The 19,787-nt window shown below is 36.2% G+C and overlaps 1 protein-coding gene across 4 annotated transcripts in view; it reads right to left on the bottom strand.

Annotated features, from left to right (window-relative positions):
- The window catches only part of CTDSPL2 (CTD small phosphatase like 2), an 83,717-nt gene that overhangs the window by 39,802 nt on the left and 24,128 nt on the right, over positions 1–19,787 (bottom strand). For all 4 annotated transcript variants that reach the window (XM_049613536.1, XM_049613534.1, XM_049613538.1 and 1 more), the window contains exon 2: positions 15,776–15,985. In XM_049613536.1, the coding sequence (XP_049469493.1) occupies positions 15,776–15,961 (186 nt within the window). In that variant the 5' untranslated portion in view covers positions 15,962–15,985. The remainder of the gene's footprint in view (positions 1–15,775; positions 15,986–19,787) is intronic.

Genomic DNA, 19,787 nt, shown 5'->3' with positions numbered 1-19,787 from the left:
TCAGATAAACATGTAAGAATAAAGAGACAGGAAAACTCAAAAAGTAATCACTATATTTTTTAACACTACACAAAACTAGTTAGAAAAGATACCCTGTGGGGGTGCCTGGGTGGCCCAGTCAGTTAAGTGTCTGAGTCTTGATTTCGGCTCAGGTCATAATCTCACAGTTTGCGGGACCAAGTCCCACATGAGGCTCCATGCAGACAGAGAAGATGGTGCTTGGGATTCTCTCTTCCTTTCTCTCTGACCCTCCCCTGCTCATGTTCCCTCTTTCAAAAATAAATAAATAAATAAATAAATAAATAAATAAATAAATATTTAATTTAAAAAAACACATATATTTGTGTGTGTGCATATATATAATGACACGAGTAAAAGAAGCATTATAGATAAAAATTATAACTTATTTCAAAGCAAAAGACTTACTAAGAAAACGATACGAGACACACATCAAGAGTTAGAAAATTTCAAATCAGAGACAAAATAATTAGAAATAAAAGAAAAAAAAAATCACAGTGTGAAAACGATCAACTTTTTCTTAATTTTTTTTTTTTTAACGTTTATTTATTTTTGAGACAGAGAGAGAGCATGAACGGGGGAGGAGCAGAGAGAGGGAGACATAGAATCGGAAGCAGGCTCCAGGCTCTGAGCCATTGGCCCAGAGCCCGACGCGGGGCTCGAACTCACGGAGTGTGAGATCGTGACCTGAGCTGAAGTCAGATGCTTAACCGACTGAGCCACCCAGGCGCCCCACGATCAACTTTTTCTTAAAAGTGAAAATTAAAAACCTGGCATCATCCTCATTATTTTAGTCATGCTGTGCCTATGTTATAGCAGTTCTGAATTTCGGGATAAAAAAAGAGATGGGCCTTGAACATCAGGAGTTTATGCTCTAAGATACAGAAGGATGCTTTATTGTAATATCAGAAATAAAGACTGAACTAGAACAGACATAAAAGTGAGTAAACAACAGATTAGGTCTTTAATTATTTATTTATTTTTTATTTAGTAGGCTCCACACCCAGCATGGAGCCCAACATGGGGCTCAAACTCACGACCCTGAGATCAAGACCTGAGCTAAGATCAGACCCTGAGATCAAGACCTGAGCTGAGATCATCAAGAGTCAGATGCTTAATCAAGTGGGCTAACCAGGCACCCCTAAATTATGTTTTTTAAAAGAAACAGAAGATAAAATGGGGGAAAAAATTTTAAAGACATCAAAATATTACAAATACTGAAGATAGACAAAGAAGATCCAATAGACAGAAAATAGTAGTCCCTGAAGAAGGAAACCAAATCAAAAGTATAGCAACAGAACAAGTAACAGAAAGTTTTCCACAAAGAAAAGATTTTAAATTACATGTTGAAAGATATGTTTAACTAAAACTATCAACCCAGAAAAGCAAACAAAATATATCCTAAACTTCATAGAATTTGAAGGGAAAAAAAAAAACAAGCCTTTGGAGATCAAAGGAAAATCACTTCATTTATAAAGGTAAAAAATTAGATTATCATCAAACTTCCAACAGCAATGCTTTTATGTCAGAATAAAATGGAATAACATTTAAAATAATCACAAACAGAAAAGGCTACCCGAGTATTTTATATGCAGCAAAACTGATTTTCAAGCTTAAAGAGTACTGTTATCAATGTGCAAGAATATTGTTCCCATGAGTACTCTCTGTGGCATCTACCAGAAAATGAGCTTCAGACAACAAAAATGACTACAGACAATGACATAAGAACTGAGGATAAGCATGAAACATAGTGAACGTATGTAGAACCTTTGTAACTAAGATAAAACAGGATTAAAAGATAGTATGGAATGACCATAGGCTCAGAATGTACAGATATAAAACTATAAGAAAACTGGTAAGAGATAAAGTGTTTTTTTTAATTGCTCACTTTAAAGTCATTCTGAGACAGAAAACAGAATTCTTCGCAGCTGATCTACACAAGAAGTACTAAATGAAATTCTTTAGGCATAAAATAAGTAATACCAGATGGGATCCTAAACCTATAGTAAGGAATGAACACCACTAAGGCAAATATATGAGGAAATATAAAAGACTTTGTGTTCACTACTACTGTACTTTTACTAGCTATCTTCAAAGGTCATATTTGCTATAATCTCTGTAGCCTCATTATGATCCAGTAAATTATTATATTGAAGTCTTAAAGCTTTTAATAGTGTGTATATATATATATATATATATACGTGTGTATATATATACACACACATATCTACATATACATATATATATGCATATACATATATATGTATATGTAGATATGTGTGTGTATATATATGGAAACATAATAAGAGTACGCTGAATATTTTGCTTTGCAGTAATACCAAATTAGGTTTTTAAAATTTTGTCTAGGGGTGCATGGGTGACTCTGTCAGTTAAGTGTCTGACTTTGGCTCAGGTCATGCATGATCTCACGGCTTATAAATTCAAGCCCCACATCGGGCTTCATACTGACTGTGTGGAGCCTGCTTGGGATTTTCTCCCTCTCTATCCTCCCCCACTTGCATTCTCTCTAAAAAAAAAAAAAATTTTTTTTTTGTCTAAAACACTTATTTTGAAATTTACTAAAAATTTACAATAAAATTCATAACTTTATAATTAACAATGAATTTTAAAAAAGGGAGATTAGACAATTTGTGGTTTCACTCCATTATTATACTGACGCGAAGAAGAAACTGACAGAATTCTCTTGACTCACAAAAGGGGAAAACTACTCTAAAGAATCTGGATCAAACTGCAAATTACAAATAAGAATATGATAAAGCTATTTTCCTTTAGCTGTATAAATATTATTGTTTCATCATGCCTTATATAATAGAACATACTCAAAGTTATGGTGCCAATTCAGTTCCACTATCATTTGAGAACACTCATTCAACATTTAAAAAAGGAATTTAATATTTTAAATGTACACATCGAGTTTTTAAAAGCCAAAAATCGTTGTAATTTTTCAAACTAAAAAAACTGAATCACCGAGGGGTGACTGGGTGGCTCAGTTGGTTAAGCGTTCAACTTCAGCTCAGGCCATGATCTAACAGTTCATGAGTTCAAGCTCTGTGTCAGGCTCTGGGCTGACAGCTCAGAGTCTGGAGACCACTTTGGATTCTGTGTCTCCCTCTCTCTCTCTCTCTCTGCCCCTCTCCCACTTGTGCTCTTGCTTTCTCTCTCTCAAAAAAAAAAAAACCAAAAAAAAAAACAAATAACAACAACAAAAAACCCCCACAAGACAAACAAGAAACTGAACTACCACTGAAATATCTTAAAGAGTAAGTTATACTGCACTGGTTGAAAATGTGCACATATTACTCACTATCTGAGAGACTTATAAACTCTTGCACAGTAGACATTGCTGGAAGCCTGGTGAATAAAAAAGTCAATGAAAGAAACAGGCTCTTTCACTTCCCAGAGATAAAGTAACTCTGAATTAAAGACTTACCTGCAAATACAGGAAATTAGTTAATATCTAGTCTGTAGAATTGTACTTTTGCCTTACAGATATGGCCAGACTTTCTGTTTTGACTATATTTATCTAATACTAGCATCAACTAATTATCAAAGATCTTCTTTACTGTGAATGTGTGGTAATAAACACAAATGGGGAGTAATTTTTTTGTGTCTCAGTTTATCCTGAAATAACATGTTGAACATTTGTGCTGACTGTGCAAAAGCAATGGTAGATATAACTACTGTCACCTTAGCACAAATTAAGGCAATGACACCCAATAGTTACCGTATTATTTACTGCCATGCACTGGCAGGGGGGATAAAGCCAGTTCGACTTAAGAATGTCCCTGCTGAAGCTGTAAGATTAATTTAATCTCAACCCTTAAATATGTGTTAACATCCTGTAGGATGGTAAGTGCAATAAAATACTACAGCTGCAAACTTGTGCTTCCACAATTGTCTTGATAAAAAGTATCTGAGTGATTATAAGCTGAATTACACCACTTTTCTGATGGAAAAGTATTTTTACTAGAAGTAGGCTTTTTAAAAATTTTTAAATGTTTGTTTATTTTTGAGACAGAGAGATGCAGAGAGCACGTGCAAGTGGGAGAGGGGCAGAGAGAGAGGAAGACAGACACACAATCCGAAACAGGCTCCAGGCTCTGAGCTGTCAGCACAGAGCCGGACATAGGGCTCAAACTCACAAACTGTGAGATCATGACCTGAGCGAAAGTTGGACACTTAACAAACTGAGCCACCCAGGTGCCCCAGTATTTTCTGAAAAGTGAACAAAGTAAGCCTGCCACTTCAAGAAAAACTGACACTTTTTGTTGCCAACAATAAAATTTGAGCTTTCGAGCAAAAATTCGAATTTTAGAAAACTTAGACCCAGCACCATAAGCTTGACAGTTTCCCAGTACTTAAAAACTATCCTGTTGAGATCAATGGGGATGTTCAGAAATGTAATTTTTAAGTACTGATTAATGAAATGTATCAGTGTATCAAAGATCTACATAATTCAGTGAACCAATATCTTCTAAACAATCAGTGTATAGTGTTACAAAACCATACATACACATTCCAAGTGCAAGACTGACTAACGAAAAGATTATTGCAGTCCTTTCAAATTTCATCTTGGAACAAGATGAAATCATTTGACAAGTTTTGGTATAGTATCAACAGACTATCAAAATTATCTAAAAAAGACAGTAAAGTACTCTTCTGTTTAACATACATGCAAATATGGTTTTAAGTGCTTCAATGATAACAAACTACCTTGTATGAAGTCAACATTAAAGAGATTTGCAAAACTGTAAATAATGTTATGCTCCCATTAATTTCCTTTTTGTTTTTAGGAAATACTTAAAAACATATTATTGTATTAACATGTAGTGGATTTATAATTGCAATTAGAAATGAATATTTTCAAAATTCCTCAGTTTTAATATCTAATGAGATATACTGATAAATAGCTCACATAAACAAACGTTCTTTAGAGTTTCCAATAATTTCTAAGAACGTAAAGGAGCCTGAGATCAAAAAGTTTAAGAACACTTGCTCAAAAGAAACTACTAATGGAAATCACAAGAAAAAAGTTAAGAAGTCACCCCCTCCCAATGGGGAAAAAAATCTGAACTGGCAGTTCACAAAAGAAAATCCACATATGGCCAATAAGCACATTCAACTTCATTAATCATCAGGGAAATACAAAATAAAAACACAATGAGATAACCACCCACCCCTGTAGAAAGGCTAAAATTAAAAAGACTGGCAATATCAAATATTGCTAAGGATATAGGCAACTGGAACAGTCAAACAATGCTGGGTAGAATGGTACAAATACTCTGGAAAACAACTGAACAGCTTCTTAAAAGTTAAAGAGTCTTTCAACAAATGGTGCTAGGACTAACAGATATTAATATGCAAAAGAATACAGATGGACTCTTACCTCACACCATCTACAAAAATTAATTCAAAATGGATGAAAGAGTTGAATATAAGAACTAAAACTATAAAATGTATAAGAAAAAAACTCTGAAGCTTGCAAGAAAAAATTTATAACACTTTTAAGAAAATTCGGGCCTAAAACTTTATCACCTTGAGTTTGGCAATAGCTTCTTGGACATGACACCAAAAATATAAGCAACAACAACAAAAAATAAATAAATTAGACTTGATTTCATCAAATTTAAAACTTATGTGCTTCAAAGGGGTCTAAAAGAATGGGAGATAATGTCTGCAAGTCATTTATGGAACAAGGGACTTGTACCTAAAATATATAAAGAACTCTTACAACTCAATTATAAGAAGACAAAACCCAATTTAAAAATGTACAAAGATTTAAAAGACATTTCTCTGAAGAAGTTACAATGGCCAAGCTCATGAAAAGTGCTCAATGCCACAGGTCATTAGGAAAATGTATCAGAACCACAATACCATTTCACTCACTAAGATGGCTATACCTAAAAGAACAATAACAAGTGTTGTTGAGGATGTGGAGAAACTAGAACCTTTAACTTTGTTGGTGGGACTGTAATATGGTGCAGCCATTTTGGAAAACAGTCTGCAAGTCCTTAAAAAGCTACACAGGGGGGCGCCTGGGTGGCTCAGCTGGTTAAGCGTCCGACTTCGGCTCAAGTCATGATGTGTCATAATCTCACAGTCTGTGAGTTCGAGCCCCGCGTCGGGCTCTGTGCTGACAGCTCAGAGCCTGGAGCCTGCTTCAGATTCTGTGTCTCCCTCTCTCTCTGACCCTCCCCCGTTCATGCTCTGTCTCTTTCTGTCTCAAAAATAAGTAAAACATTAAAAAAAAAAAAGCTACACAGAATTATCATATCATCCTGCAATTCTACTCTTCAGTATATTCTCAAGAGATGTGAAAACAGACTTCCACAATGGGACGCCTGGGTGGCTAGGTCCATTAAGCATCCGACTTCAGCTCAGGTCATGATCTCGCAGTCTGTGAGTTCAAGCCCCACATCAGGCCCTGTGCTGACAGCTCAGAGCCTGAAGCCTGCCTCAGATTGTGTGTGTGTGTGTGTGTGTGTGTGTGTGTGTCTGTCTGTCTGTCTGTCTCTATCTCTCTGTCCCTCCCCCACCTGCACGCACATTCTCTCTCTCAAAAAGAAACATTAAAAAAAAATTTTTTTTAAATAGATTTCCACAAAAAACCCGGTATGTGAATGTTCACCAGGAGTCACCTTCATAATAGCCAAAATGTGAAAATGTCCATCAACTGATAAAATGGATAATCAAAATGTTGTATATCCATGTTATAGAATATTATTACTTGGCAATAAGAAGGAATGATGAAATGATATATGCTACAACACAAATGCACACTGTGCATATATTGAAAGCTACTGAATTTATACCTTAAATGGGTGAGTTTTACGGTATTGCTAATTATGTAGGTCTCAATAAAGCAACCACAAAAAAAATTAACATGCATTATATGACTTAGCAATACCAATCTTTTTAACTTAAATATATGTCCATACATGGGCTCAACACAAATATTCATAGCAGCTTTATTCATGATAGCCAAAAAATATATACAATCCAAATGGAGACACAAATTATGTTATGCAGTATACTCACACTAACAGAATTCTGGATGGAGGGCAGAATAAAGTATGAAGACACGCAGTAACATAAGTGACTCCAAAAACTTTACACGGAGTGAAAGATGTAAGAGATGCTATATGACTACAATCATTATGAAACTCCAGAAGAGATTTATGTGATTTATAACAACAGCAGATAGATGGTTGTCTAGGGTGATAACTGTGAAACTGTCTGCAAAGACTGTAAGGGTTTTTGGGCATGAGTGTATAAATCTGTTAAAAATTCATGACAATATATACTTTAAATGAGTGTGTTTGTGTATAATTGTAACTCAATCAAGTTAACTTTTAAAAGTTAATATAGGAGATAGAATGATATTCTAAAAGATAACTAGTTTACCAAAAGAAGGCATAGGAAAAACAGAAAAACAATGTTGTAAATACAGAGTAAGATTAATAAACTCATAATAATTACATCTAACTCAATATGTCAACTTAAATATAAATACATAGGGTATATTTATACACAAAAGGAAAGAACTATATCATGCAAATGCTAATAAAGTTGTGTGGCTATATAAGTATTAGGCAAAGTAAACCTCAAGGCAAATATTACTAGAGATATTGAGACATTTCACAGTGGTAACAAGAACAATTTATATTCCTCACAAATGTATATACACCTAACAAGAGAACTTAAAAATATATGAAGAAACAAAAAAATGACAGAACTGAAAGGCAAAGTAGACAAATTCACAATAACAACTGGAGATTTTTAACACCCCTCTCTTAGCAATTGATAAAACAAGTTTAAGATATAGAAGATTGAAATATTATCAGGGTGCCTGGGTGGCTCAGTCGGTTAAGTGCCCGACTTTTGATTTCAGCTCAGGTCATGATCTCATGGTTTGTGAGATCGAGCCCAGCTTCAGGCTCTGCACTATCAGCATAGAGCCTGCTTGGGACTGTCTCTCTCCCCCTCTCTCTGCCCCTCCCCGACTCATGCACTCTCTCTCAAAATAAACTAAAAGAAAAAAATATATATTATCAACGAACCTGACCTACACTAATTAATTCTAGAATATGCATTTTTTTTCAAATACACATGGGACACTCACCAAGATAGACTATATGCCAGAAAGTATAAAAAAAATACCAAAGAAATGAAATCATACAGAGTATATTCCTAGATCACAATATTAAATTAGAAAACAATTAGAAGAGATCTAAGAAATGCCCAAATATCTGGAAATTAAATAACACATTTCTAAATAAGCCACAGGTCAGAAAATAAGTCACAAAACACACGCACACACGTGTGCACACACACACACGGTAATAAAGATAAAATCAGATGAGCAACACCAGGTGATGTATTTATAGAACTGCTGAATCACTCTATTGTACACTGTAACACTGTAAGTTAACTAACTGAAGTTAAAATAAACTTAAAAAAATATATATATATTATCAGAATGCATGGGAAAGCAGTACTTTGAAATTCACAGCTTTAAAACTTACATTAGGGGGGTACCTGGGGGTTGCCAGGGAATGCTCAGTAGGTTGAGCATTCAACTTCAGCTCAGGTCTCTATCTCATGATCCGTGAGTTCCAGCCCCACAATGGGCTCGCTACTGTCAGTGCAGAGCCTGCTTTGGACCCTCTGTCCCCCTCTTTTTCTGCTCCTCCCCACTTGGCACTCTCTCTCTCAAAAATAAACATTTGGGGCGCCTGGGTGGTTCAGTCGGTTGAGCGTCTGACTTCAGCTCAGGTCATGAACTCATGGTTTGTGAGTTCGAGCCCCACAAAGGGCTCTTTGCTTGTCAACACAAGAGCCCGCTTTGGATCTTCTGTCCCCCTATCTCTCTTTGCCACATGCTCACTCTCAAAAATAAACAAACATTTGAAATGCCTGGGTGGCTCAGTCTTCGGTTCATCAGACTGATGCTTCGAAGCATCAGACTTCGGTTCGGGTCATGATCTCTCGGTTTGGGAGTTCAAGCCCTGCATCAGGGTTGTGTTGACAGCTCAGAGCCTGGAGCCTGTTTCAGATTCTGTGTCTCCCTCTCTTTCTGTCCCTCCCCCACTCATCCTCTGTCTCTCTGTGTCTCTTAAAAATAAACATTAAAAAAAATTAAAAATAAATACAATAAACATTTAATAAATAAATAAATATTTAAAAAATAAAATAAAACTTACATCAGGGGAGGGGCACCTGGGTGGCTCAGTTGGTTAAGCGTCCCACTCTTGATTTCAGTTCAGGTCATGAGCTCAAGCTCCCTTTCAGGCTCTGCACTGAGAGCATAAGGCTTGCTTGGGATTCTCTCTCTCTGACCCTCCCTGGCTGGAACACTCTCTCCCCCTCTCTCAAAATAAATAAATAAACTTAAAAGAAAAAACTTACAGGGTGCCTGGGTGGCTCAGTTGGTGAAGTATCTGACTTGATCTTGGCTCAGTTCATGATTTCACAGTTTGTGAGTTTGAGCCCTACACTTGTCTCTGTGCTGGCAGTGCAGAGCCTGCTTGGGATTCTCTCTTTCCCTTTCTGTCCACCCCCCACTTGAGTGTGCTTTCTCTCTCAGAATGAATAAATAAACTTAAAAAAAAAAACTTACATTATGGGGGGAAAAGTGTTGTATCAATGATCTAAGCAAGGGGCTGGCTGGCAAACTATAGCCCAGAAACCAAGTCCAGCAAGCTGTCTGCACATAGCCAGCAAGCTAGCAATGTTTTTTCCCCACCAAAGATTTTATTTATTTTTTTAAGTAATCTCTACATCCAATATAGGGCTCAAATTCACAAACTCAAAGACCAAGAGTCGCATGCTGTACTGACTAAGCCAGTTAGGGAAACACATATGATTAAAACTGAAATATGAAATAGAAAAGCTAAACAGCCCCATATAAATTACAGAAATCAAATTTATAATAAAAGCTATCTCACAATAAAGTCTACTACTTATTTAAAGATAAAATAATACTAAGCCAATATAAGTTATTTCGGAAATAAAAAGTATAGGGAATAATTCTTGACTTGCTTTAAGATCCAAGCACCATCCTGATCCTCAACTACTACAGACCAAAAACCTCATGAACACAGACATAAAAATCCCTAAAAAAAAAAAACAAAAAACAGCAAACCAAATCCAACAATACAAGTCTGGTTTTCCATTAAAAAATATTTAATGCAAATTTAAAATTTAAAAGAAAATCTGAAGAACATCTCGATAGATGGAGAAAAGTCTTTGACAAAATTCAACACGGTATTTTTAGAAAGCCAGGAATAAAAGGAAACTTCCTCAAATGAATAAAAGATAACTATGAAAAACATTTAGTTAATATCATATCTAATAGTAAACAAACTTTTCTCTAAGATCAGCAACAGGAGGTGTTTCCTCTCACAACTTCTACAGGGCACTGTACTAGAGGTCCTAACCAATGCAGTAAGTAAAAAAAAATAAAATGTCTAAAGATCAGAAAATAAGAAAAATTATAGTTATCTGCTATATATGTTAATGTATGTATAACCAATCAACCTGATGTTCTAATTTTTGCATTCCATAATAAACAGTAAAGTACTTCATTAATCTAAGATGTTAAAGAACAGGTCTAGAGACTGACTTATATTAACTTTGGTAGGAAGGAAGAAAATTCCCAATAAAACCACAAAGCCTGGTAGTACAAAGGTTAGTTAGAGTTTTTCAAACACAGGGTACAACCGCAAAGTGGACCGTGAAATTAATTTAAGGTATTAAAATCATCTTTAAAAGGGGAATAAGAAAAGAAAAATCACAGCACATCAAATATGTTAAGGGTGAGTTTTGTTTCACGTACATGAATGTAGTAAAAGCTAGATTTCTTTCTGAGGGTTATACTTAAAAAATCTAAAAACACTGATTTAAGGGGTGCCTGGCTTGCTCAGTCAGCAGAGCATGCAACTCTTGTTCTCGGGGTTCTGGGTTCAAGCCCCACAATGGGTGTTGAGACTACTTAAAAATAAAACCTTAATAAATAAATAAACAAGCAAACATTTAATATAACAGAAAGATTTTATTATTTCTTTAGAATTATAACCATAGGCAAACTAATGACCCTTAGCTACAACAGTGTAACAGTATTTAGAGAAGAACGGAGGAAAGACCATTTTGTTATGGAAAGACTCTAGAAACTACTATTTGGAAATGTATACAGAGATTCCTGGTATAAAGCAAATATATTTTAGTTGTAAGGACTTCACTTCAAATATAGGTCAGAAATCTCATTATGCTAAAAGCAGAAAGACTGCATGTCAACAATTCCGGAGTGCTTTTGTTGACAATTGCATAATTCTGAAATCAGAGAAGTAAATGTTTGAATCATAAAATCTGGATTTGAAAGAGAGCAGAGATTTCATTCATCTTGTTATGGGCTGAATTATGTGTCCCCCATCAAATTCATATGTTGAAGTCCTAACCCCCAGAACTGCAGAATATAACTATATTTGGAAATATGCCTTTTAAGGGGTAATTAAGTTAAAATGGAGACATTTGGGGGGGGGGGGGGGCCTGGGTTGAGTGACTGACTCTTGATTTTGGCTCAGATCATGATCTCACAGTTGTGAGATCAAGCCCTGTGTCAGGCTCTGCATTGAGCATGGAGCCTGCTAGATATTCTCCTTCTCTCTCTGGCCCTCCCCACTTCTCAAAATAAATATTTAAAAAAATGAAATTAAATGAAATTAAAATAAAATAAAATAAAATATGGGGTCCTATTAGGATAGGCCCTAATCCAATTATGACTGGTGTCCTTACAAGAAGAGGAGATTACAACACAGTATAAAGGACCGAGGGGAACTATGGAAGAACATAACAAGAAGGCAGCCATCCAAGTCAAGGAGAGAGGCCTCAGAAGAAACCAACCTGCTGATGCCCTGATCTTGGACTTCTAGCTTCTCAGCTGTAAAATAATTTCTGTTGTTTAAGCTACCCAGTCTCTGGTGTTAGGGCAATCCTAGCAAACTACTACACACTCCTTATATTCATAAATTAACAACCTATGTTTGGTTTACCTAAATACACTCATGACTAATTTATACAAAATTAAGACTAGAATACATATTATAAAACTTGGTAGTAATATAAAAATATAAAAACAAGTCAGTGATGGTAAACTAGCAAGCACCCACAGCCACTGACCCTAGACATCTTAATAGTAAACAAAAGAGCAAAAAAGTAGGGTGATATGAGGAGAGCACATTCAAAAAGTCAGGCTCCTGGGGCACCTGGGTGGCTCAGTTGGTTGAGCGTCCGACTTCAGCTCAGGTCGTGATCTTATGGTTCGGTTCGTGGGTTCGAGCCCCACATCAGGCTCTGTGCTGACAGCTCGGAGCCTGGAGCCTACTTCGGATTCTGTGTCTCCCTCTCTCTGCCCCTCCCCCTGCTCGCACTCAGTCTCTGTCTCTCTCAAGAATAAACATTAAAAAAAAAAAAGTCGGGCTCCTGAGACAGGCATGAAAGCAATGTTAGATACCTTAGAAAGGACTACAGCTCAAAAGAAGGCTTATCTAAAGAGTTCACATACCTTTTTGTTTTAGTGTTTATTTATTTTTGAGAGAGAGTGCAAGTTGGGGAGGAGCAGAAAGAGAGAGGGAGACAAAGGATCCTAAGTGGACTCTTCACCACTGACAGCAGAGCACCCAACGCGAGGTCTCAAATCTACAAATTGTGAGATCATGACCTGAGCAGAAGTTGGGCCACCCAGGGGCCCTGCCACGTATCTTTAAAAGTCCAAAAGCAGACAAAAACGAAAGGAACCAAAAAAACAAAAGAGACAGCACAAGGAGTTGTCTAACGTGGTTTTAAAAGGATACTTGTAGAGGTAAGAGCAGTAGTTTATTATCCAGCCAGAATAAAAACAGAAGATGAAAATATATGCAAAAAATACTAGAAGGAAAAACTTCCTATAAAAAGAATAAGCTTCAAGCAGCTTTGAAATGATGATAGAATATAAATAAATGACAACATGGTTAGGTAGCACAGAATATTCAACTCTTACTTGCCTTCATCAAAAAGAATTTTCAATCCTTACACAAGATTCTATTAAGACATTATCTAGCTACTTTGAGAAAGGATGGTATAGTAGAAAGAGCACTATATGAGTGTCAAAGGTATGAGAGTCAAAGGTACCTGGGTTTACATTTTTTTTTTAACATTTATTTATTTTTTGAGACACAGGGAGCATGAACAGGGGGAGAGGCAGAGAGAGAGAGAGAGAGAGAGAGACAGAGAGAGTCAGACTCTGAAGCATGCTCCAGGCTCGGAGTTGTCAGCACAGAGCCTGACCTGGGGCTCAAACTCAAGAACCATGCAGATCGTGACCTGAACCTAAGTCGGACACTTAACCGACTGACCCACCCAGGGGCCCTTGTACCTGGGTTTAAAATCTCAGTATTGTTGCTTATTGTAGAGGCAGTAGTGCATACTGGGATTAAAATGTAGGCTCTGAAACCAGGCTTTCTTGGCTTTAATGCCAGTGTTGCCACTTAAAGCTGAGTAACCCTGTACAAGTTATTTAACTTCCTGTGCCTTAGTTTCCTCATCTGTAATATAGAGATGATAGCACCTACTTCATATGGTTTGAAAGTCTTAAAGAAGTTATTATGCTTAAAGCACTGAGAACAATACATGACACATATTAATTGCTCAATTGCTGATAGTCATTACTGTTCTATTTGTTCTTTATTGTTCTTTTTTATTCGGACATTTATTACAATTATTGTTGTTATTGACATTGTGCAAGTTACCTAAATTCATTAGGCCTAAATTTTTCTCTTCTATAAAATAACAAGATAGTTATAAGAATTAAGGAGATACTAGATATAAAGCACCTAATTAAATATATTCAATAAACATTAATTACCAACCCCCACCCAAATTTTGAAAAAGATAACACTGTATTCAAGATACTGAACATAAGCAAGCAATGTATAGATTCTCAATAAAACTTTAGAATATATTATCAAAAAGATGATTTAATGATAATAAGAAATAACGACTAAAAAGCCAGTATAAGCTTAATAGGAATAATACATGACAAGCTAATTATTTACTTTACTTCTAACATAGGGTTAGTAGACTGGGAGAAAAAATAAATGTACCTTGATTTTAGCAAGACATTCCAATACTAATTTTCATAATAACCTTATAGAATATAATTTAAAAATCTATAATGAATAAGAGTACAATTAAATGATTTTGTGGCTGTGGGAAAACTCTTGCCCCCCCCCAATTAGTGAATAAGACATTAGTTTGCAAACAGGTTTGGCCCTATTGTATTTATTAACATCTTTTATTTTTAACTTAAGACCTTTAAGTAGACATTAATGAAAAATCCAAGATTTTGGGAAAGAAAGAAAGAAACAAACAAACAAATTTCTGTAGGAAAACCCTGGATGTGTAGTTGACACAGGCAAAAATTTGCTAACTAACAAAGACAGATCTTACTACTAAAGGAGAAAAAAAGCATGATATGATATGCTATGATGACACATTAATAAAAGAATGCCCAGAGGTACCTGGGTGACTCAATCAGTTGAGCATCTGACTTCAGCTCAGGTCATAATCTCACAGTTCGTGAGTTCAAGCCCCCATCAGGCTCAGTGTTGTCAGTGCGGAGCCTGCTTCAAATCCTCTGTCCCCCTCTTTCTCTGCCCCTTCCCCACTAGCACTCTCTCTCTCAAAAATAAATAAACATTATAAAAAATAAAAGAATGCCCAAATCAAAAGAATATGGGGGTGCTGGATGGGTCAGTTGGTTAAGCATCTGACTCTGGATTTTGGTTCAGGTCATGATCTCAGGGTCCTGGGATCCTCCTTAAGATTCTCCCTCTTTCCCTGTGCCCCTCTCCCCAGCTTGTGCACATGATCTCTCAGAAAGAAAGGGGGGAAGGAAGGAGTGAGGGAGGGAGGGAGGAAGGAAGGGAGGGAGGGAGGGAGGGAGGAAGGAAGGAAGGGAAAGAAAGAAACAAAGAAAGAAGGAAAAAAAGAAAGGAAGGAAGAGAATACAAAGAGAAGTCAGAAAACATAGGAAAAACCTATCTTTCTATCAAGTTCCTTTCTTTTTTTTAACCCGAATCTTGGATTACTCATTAATGTCCACGTTAAATACATACAATGAATGATAATAACACTATTTATAGAGTGCATTAAAATTTCTCAAACTGCCTTTTCTGTTTGCCATCTAATGTAAAAACAACTCTGAGGCAGACAAAGCAGTTAAAATTAGTCCCATTTTACTGTCTTCTTAAGGTTCAGAGGGGTAAAGAATTTCCTCAGATCATTCAAGTTGGTCCAGAGTATGAATGTGAAGCATGTGACTCCTGGTCATATCCATTTTTTAACAACTTTCCCCCCACCTTAATGAAGTAATACATTTTCAGTGTACAAGTGTTACAATTCAGATAGAGAAATCATCTCCCTAAACAATGTATTAATTAAACTCACATAAAATAAGGAAAAATTTCTTTTGCTTTTCATAATACTATGCTGAAAAAACAGAAGGTGAAGTGGGTCAGTTAAGTAGAATAAGTAATGTTTTCTTGAATGGCCATTATATATTTTTCATGTTACTACTCTTAAAATAACACCAAAATGTAGACATTTCCTTAATCTACTAGCAATATTAAGATTTCTCATCTTTGCATGCTTAAAGAAAATAACCTAAACTTCAATTTTAAGTACGAGGTAAAACCATTACCTTGGGTGTGCTTCCTTTAATGAATTTTTTAATTGAAGACAACAAGCCAGTTTCATTTTTCGGTGGTTTTTCTCCCCCTGAAGGCAGGCTATCATCAACCTCTGAATATTTCCTCTTTGCTCTAGCAGTGCGTTGTGTTTGGATTTGATTTGATTGCTGAGAAGCTTTCCGTGTTCTCAGCCTCATCTTTTATGGGTGCCACATATAAAACTACGAGAGAAAAATAACAAGGGTTATTAAAATTAAACCTAGCATGGCCAAATGTGCCCACCTTCTATAATAAAAATCCCTTGGTGTAGGTCTCCAGAGGATTAAATTAAGAAACCAAAATTTTAAGTGAAAGGATGCTTTGAACTTTTACATACTATCCCAAGTAACCTTCCCAACAACTTCTGAAATATTTTACCCTATGATCTAATAAAAATATGAGTAACATCAAAGAGTGCGCATACTCTTTCCACAGCACTATGCAACCTCCACCCATGCCAATATTACCATTCATTCAACCATTCAGTCAAGAAACATTTATTGAGCACTTACAACATTCAAGGCACTGGGCTAGGATAAGAACCTCATAAACAGTAAACCACATACAGAAGATTTTTGTCTTCTGGAGCTCATAATGTAGTGGGAAAACCCTCAATGAATGAATTAATTACCTGAGCATGATTCTAATGATCAATAATCATGCAAGTGTAAAAAGAGCAGTTGAATCATTCATTTTATAAGATCATTTTATCTTACCACACATGATACTTTAAAAATCGAATTCACATCAAAAAGAAATTATGAGGCAATCTACTTGAATCACTTTATAGATGAGAAAATGGCTGACAAAACTGTATCAAGACAGAGGTAGTTAAGAATATACCCTAAATTAGAATCTGAAACAGAATATAAAAATTACCAAAGAATTAAGAAATGTGAATTCCAATCCTACTTCAATCACTGCTAAACTATAGTCACTTAACTGTTTTTTCACTTATATAAAGAATACGTTCATCTTACCATCCTGAGCTTCAAAATGAAAAAGGAATTAGAAAAGACTATAAACTGCAGAGAACATTAATGCTACTCACAATAGTGAATGCATTCACAGAAAAGTCTAACTCCTTTTAAGCATTCCCAACGCCTAAAGATGCCAAAAATCCTGGCAAAAGGTAGTCTTCACCGACTTAAGCTTAAGACATTATGTCTTTACTAAATCAACAGTCACAGAAAAAATGTTAGAAACTTTTAGGAAGTTATACATACATACACACACACATACACAATCTACTCCAACAAAAACCCCACACTCAAAGGATTCATCAGAGAAGTCCCTACACACCTTTACAAACAACTATTTCCCTATAAACAAATGGTACTCAGTTGTAACTCGCCATCCCAAAATAAAAAATGCTGCCTTTTTCCCTGAAGAGTCAAAGTTAATTCTAAAGTGATTTATCATTCAAGGCATGTATTATTTACTTTAAAATCCTATTTAAAGTATGTAAATGATGTCTTAATTCCTTAATTCTTCAGCACAGCACTCCTTAGAAAAGGAAAATTCGCATATAGCAAATGCAAGGGGGAATTCTCAAAACTATTTTTAATCAATTTCTGTAATTTTTTTAAATTAGAGAGCAAGTGGGGAAGGGGCAGAGACAGAAGCAGAGAGAAGCAGGCTCCATGCCCAGCACAAAACCCCATGCAGGGATCAATCCCAAGATCCAAGGGATCCATGGTCCTGGGACCATGATCCAAGTGAAAATCAAGAGTTGGATGCTTAACCAACTGAGCCACACAGGTTCTATTCTGAGGTCTTTTTTGTTTTGGGTATTTTTTTTTTAATGTTTGTTTATTTTTGAGAGAGAGAGAGAGCGCGCGCGCATGAATGGGGGACACAGAATCCAAAGCAGGTTCCAGGCTCTGAGCTGTCAGCACAGAGCCTGACAAAGTGCTCGAACTCACACACGAACTGTGAGATCATGACCTGAGCTGAAGTCGGCAGCTCAACGGAGTCACCCAGACGCCCCTATTCTTGGGTATTTTGGGGGAAAAAATTTGTTTTTTTAAATTACAGAGGGGCACCTGGGTGACTCAGTGGGTCATGATCTCGAGCCTTCCCTCCCTGGCCCCCCAACAGGGCTCCTCACTGGGAGTGGGGCCTGCTTAAAATTCTCTCTCTCAAACAAACAAACAAAACACCTAGGAATGAATCTATCTTAAACCCAGAATCATCAAATAGGAATTATAACACCTTATGAAATAATGCACTAAGGTAAAGTAGGTCTTAAAAGACTAAAAGCATATAGGTTAAGTCCAGTCTTACAGAGTTTGGCTCATTAAAATTGCAATACTTATTGGTCATCTGCTACTAAAATGTTAAGGATGAAAACTATCTCTGCCCATGAGAATCATAAGTCTGGCAAATAAATATATACATCATAGTGTATATATAAAATTCTACATCACTCCACATGAAGAAGAGTGAAGACATTTCTGGGAAAGCTTAGGAGAAAGGTTCTTTGAACTCAAAAATAACCAGTGAGCATTTACTAGAAAGAAAGACATGAGCATTTAAAGAAAGAGTTGAAATGTAGAAGATTTTTGTCCATTCCAATAGTGAACTGTAAAAGGTGTACTTAATAGGTCTAAAAGGGCTGGGGCAGTCAAGCTTTCATGTTCTTTTTTTTTTTTTTTTTTAAACGTTTATTTTTGAGACAGAGAGAGACAGAGCATGAATGGGGGAGGTTCAGAGAGAGGGAGACACAGAATCTGAAACAGGCTCCAGGCTCTGAGCTGTCAGCACAGAGCCCGACGCAGGGCTCGAACTCACGGACCGCGAGATCATGACCTGAGCCAAAGTCGGCCGCTTAACCGACTGAGCCACCCAGGCGCCCCTCTCATGAACTTTCAAAACTGACTACTCAGGCAACAGATAAAGAAAACATATACTTTTCAATTTCTCATGAAATACTTACCAATAGACCATATGCTGAGACACATAAAAAAAGCTAAATAAATTTAAAGAAAAATCTTACAAAGTATGTTCTCTGACCACAATTACAAATCAAAAACAAAAATCTTAAAAAGTACCAAATACTTGAAAATTTAAAAATATATTTATAAATAAATCATTAGTCGGGAGGAGGAGGAGGAGAGGGGTGGGGAGAAGAGGAAATAAAAGCACAAGGGAAATAAATTTTGGACCAAAAAAACCAAAGAGCACCATCAAAATGTCTGGGATATAATAAGCAGCATTTAGAGGGAAATTATAAACATATATGCACCTAACACCAAAGTCTCAAAATATATTAAGTAAAAACTGTCAAAAGCGAAAAATAGACAATTCAACAATAGTTGGGTATTTCAATACCTACTTTCAATAATGGACAGAACTAGACAAAAGGCCAATAAGGAAATAGAAGACATGAACAATTCTCTAGACTTAAGAGATACATATGGAACATTCGATCCAACAACAGCACAATACATAATATTCTCTAGGACAGACTACATGTCAGGACACAAAACAAGTCACAATAAACTTAGAAGAATTGAAATCATACAAGTATATGGTCTCCAACTACACTGGAATGAAATTAGAAATCACAAGGAAAGAAACGAGAAATTAAGAAATATGCAGAAATTAAACAAACTCCTAAATATGTAAGCATTGTGTCAAAGAAGAAATCACAAGGTGAATTAGAAAATACTTCAGGATTAAACAAAACAAAACCACAAATACCAAAACTTATGAGATGCCCCAAAAACAGTGCTCAGAGGGAAATTTATGTAAATGCTTATAATAGAAAAAAAACCTCAGGGCACCTCGGTGGCTCAGTGGGGTGAATCTCTGACTTTGGCTCAGGTCATGATCTCGCAGTCTGTGGGTGCGAGCCCTGTGTCAAGCTCTGTGCTGACAGCTCAGAGCCTGCAACCTGCTTCAGATTCTGTGTCTCCCTCTCTCGCTCTGCCCCTCCCCTTCTCTCTCTCTCAAAAATAAATTTTAAAAAGTAAAAAACAA

Source organism: Panthera uncia (assembly GCF_023721935.1).
Source record: "Panthera uncia isolate 11264 chromosome B3 unlocalized genomic scaffold, Puncia_PCG_1.0 HiC_scaffold_1, whole genome shotgun sequence".
NCBI lineage: Eukaryota > Metazoa > Chordata > Mammalia > Carnivora > Felidae > Panthera > Panthera uncia.
The sequence above is the reverse complement of the archived record's forward strand: the minus strand, read 5'-3'. Positions and strand labels throughout refer to the sequence as shown.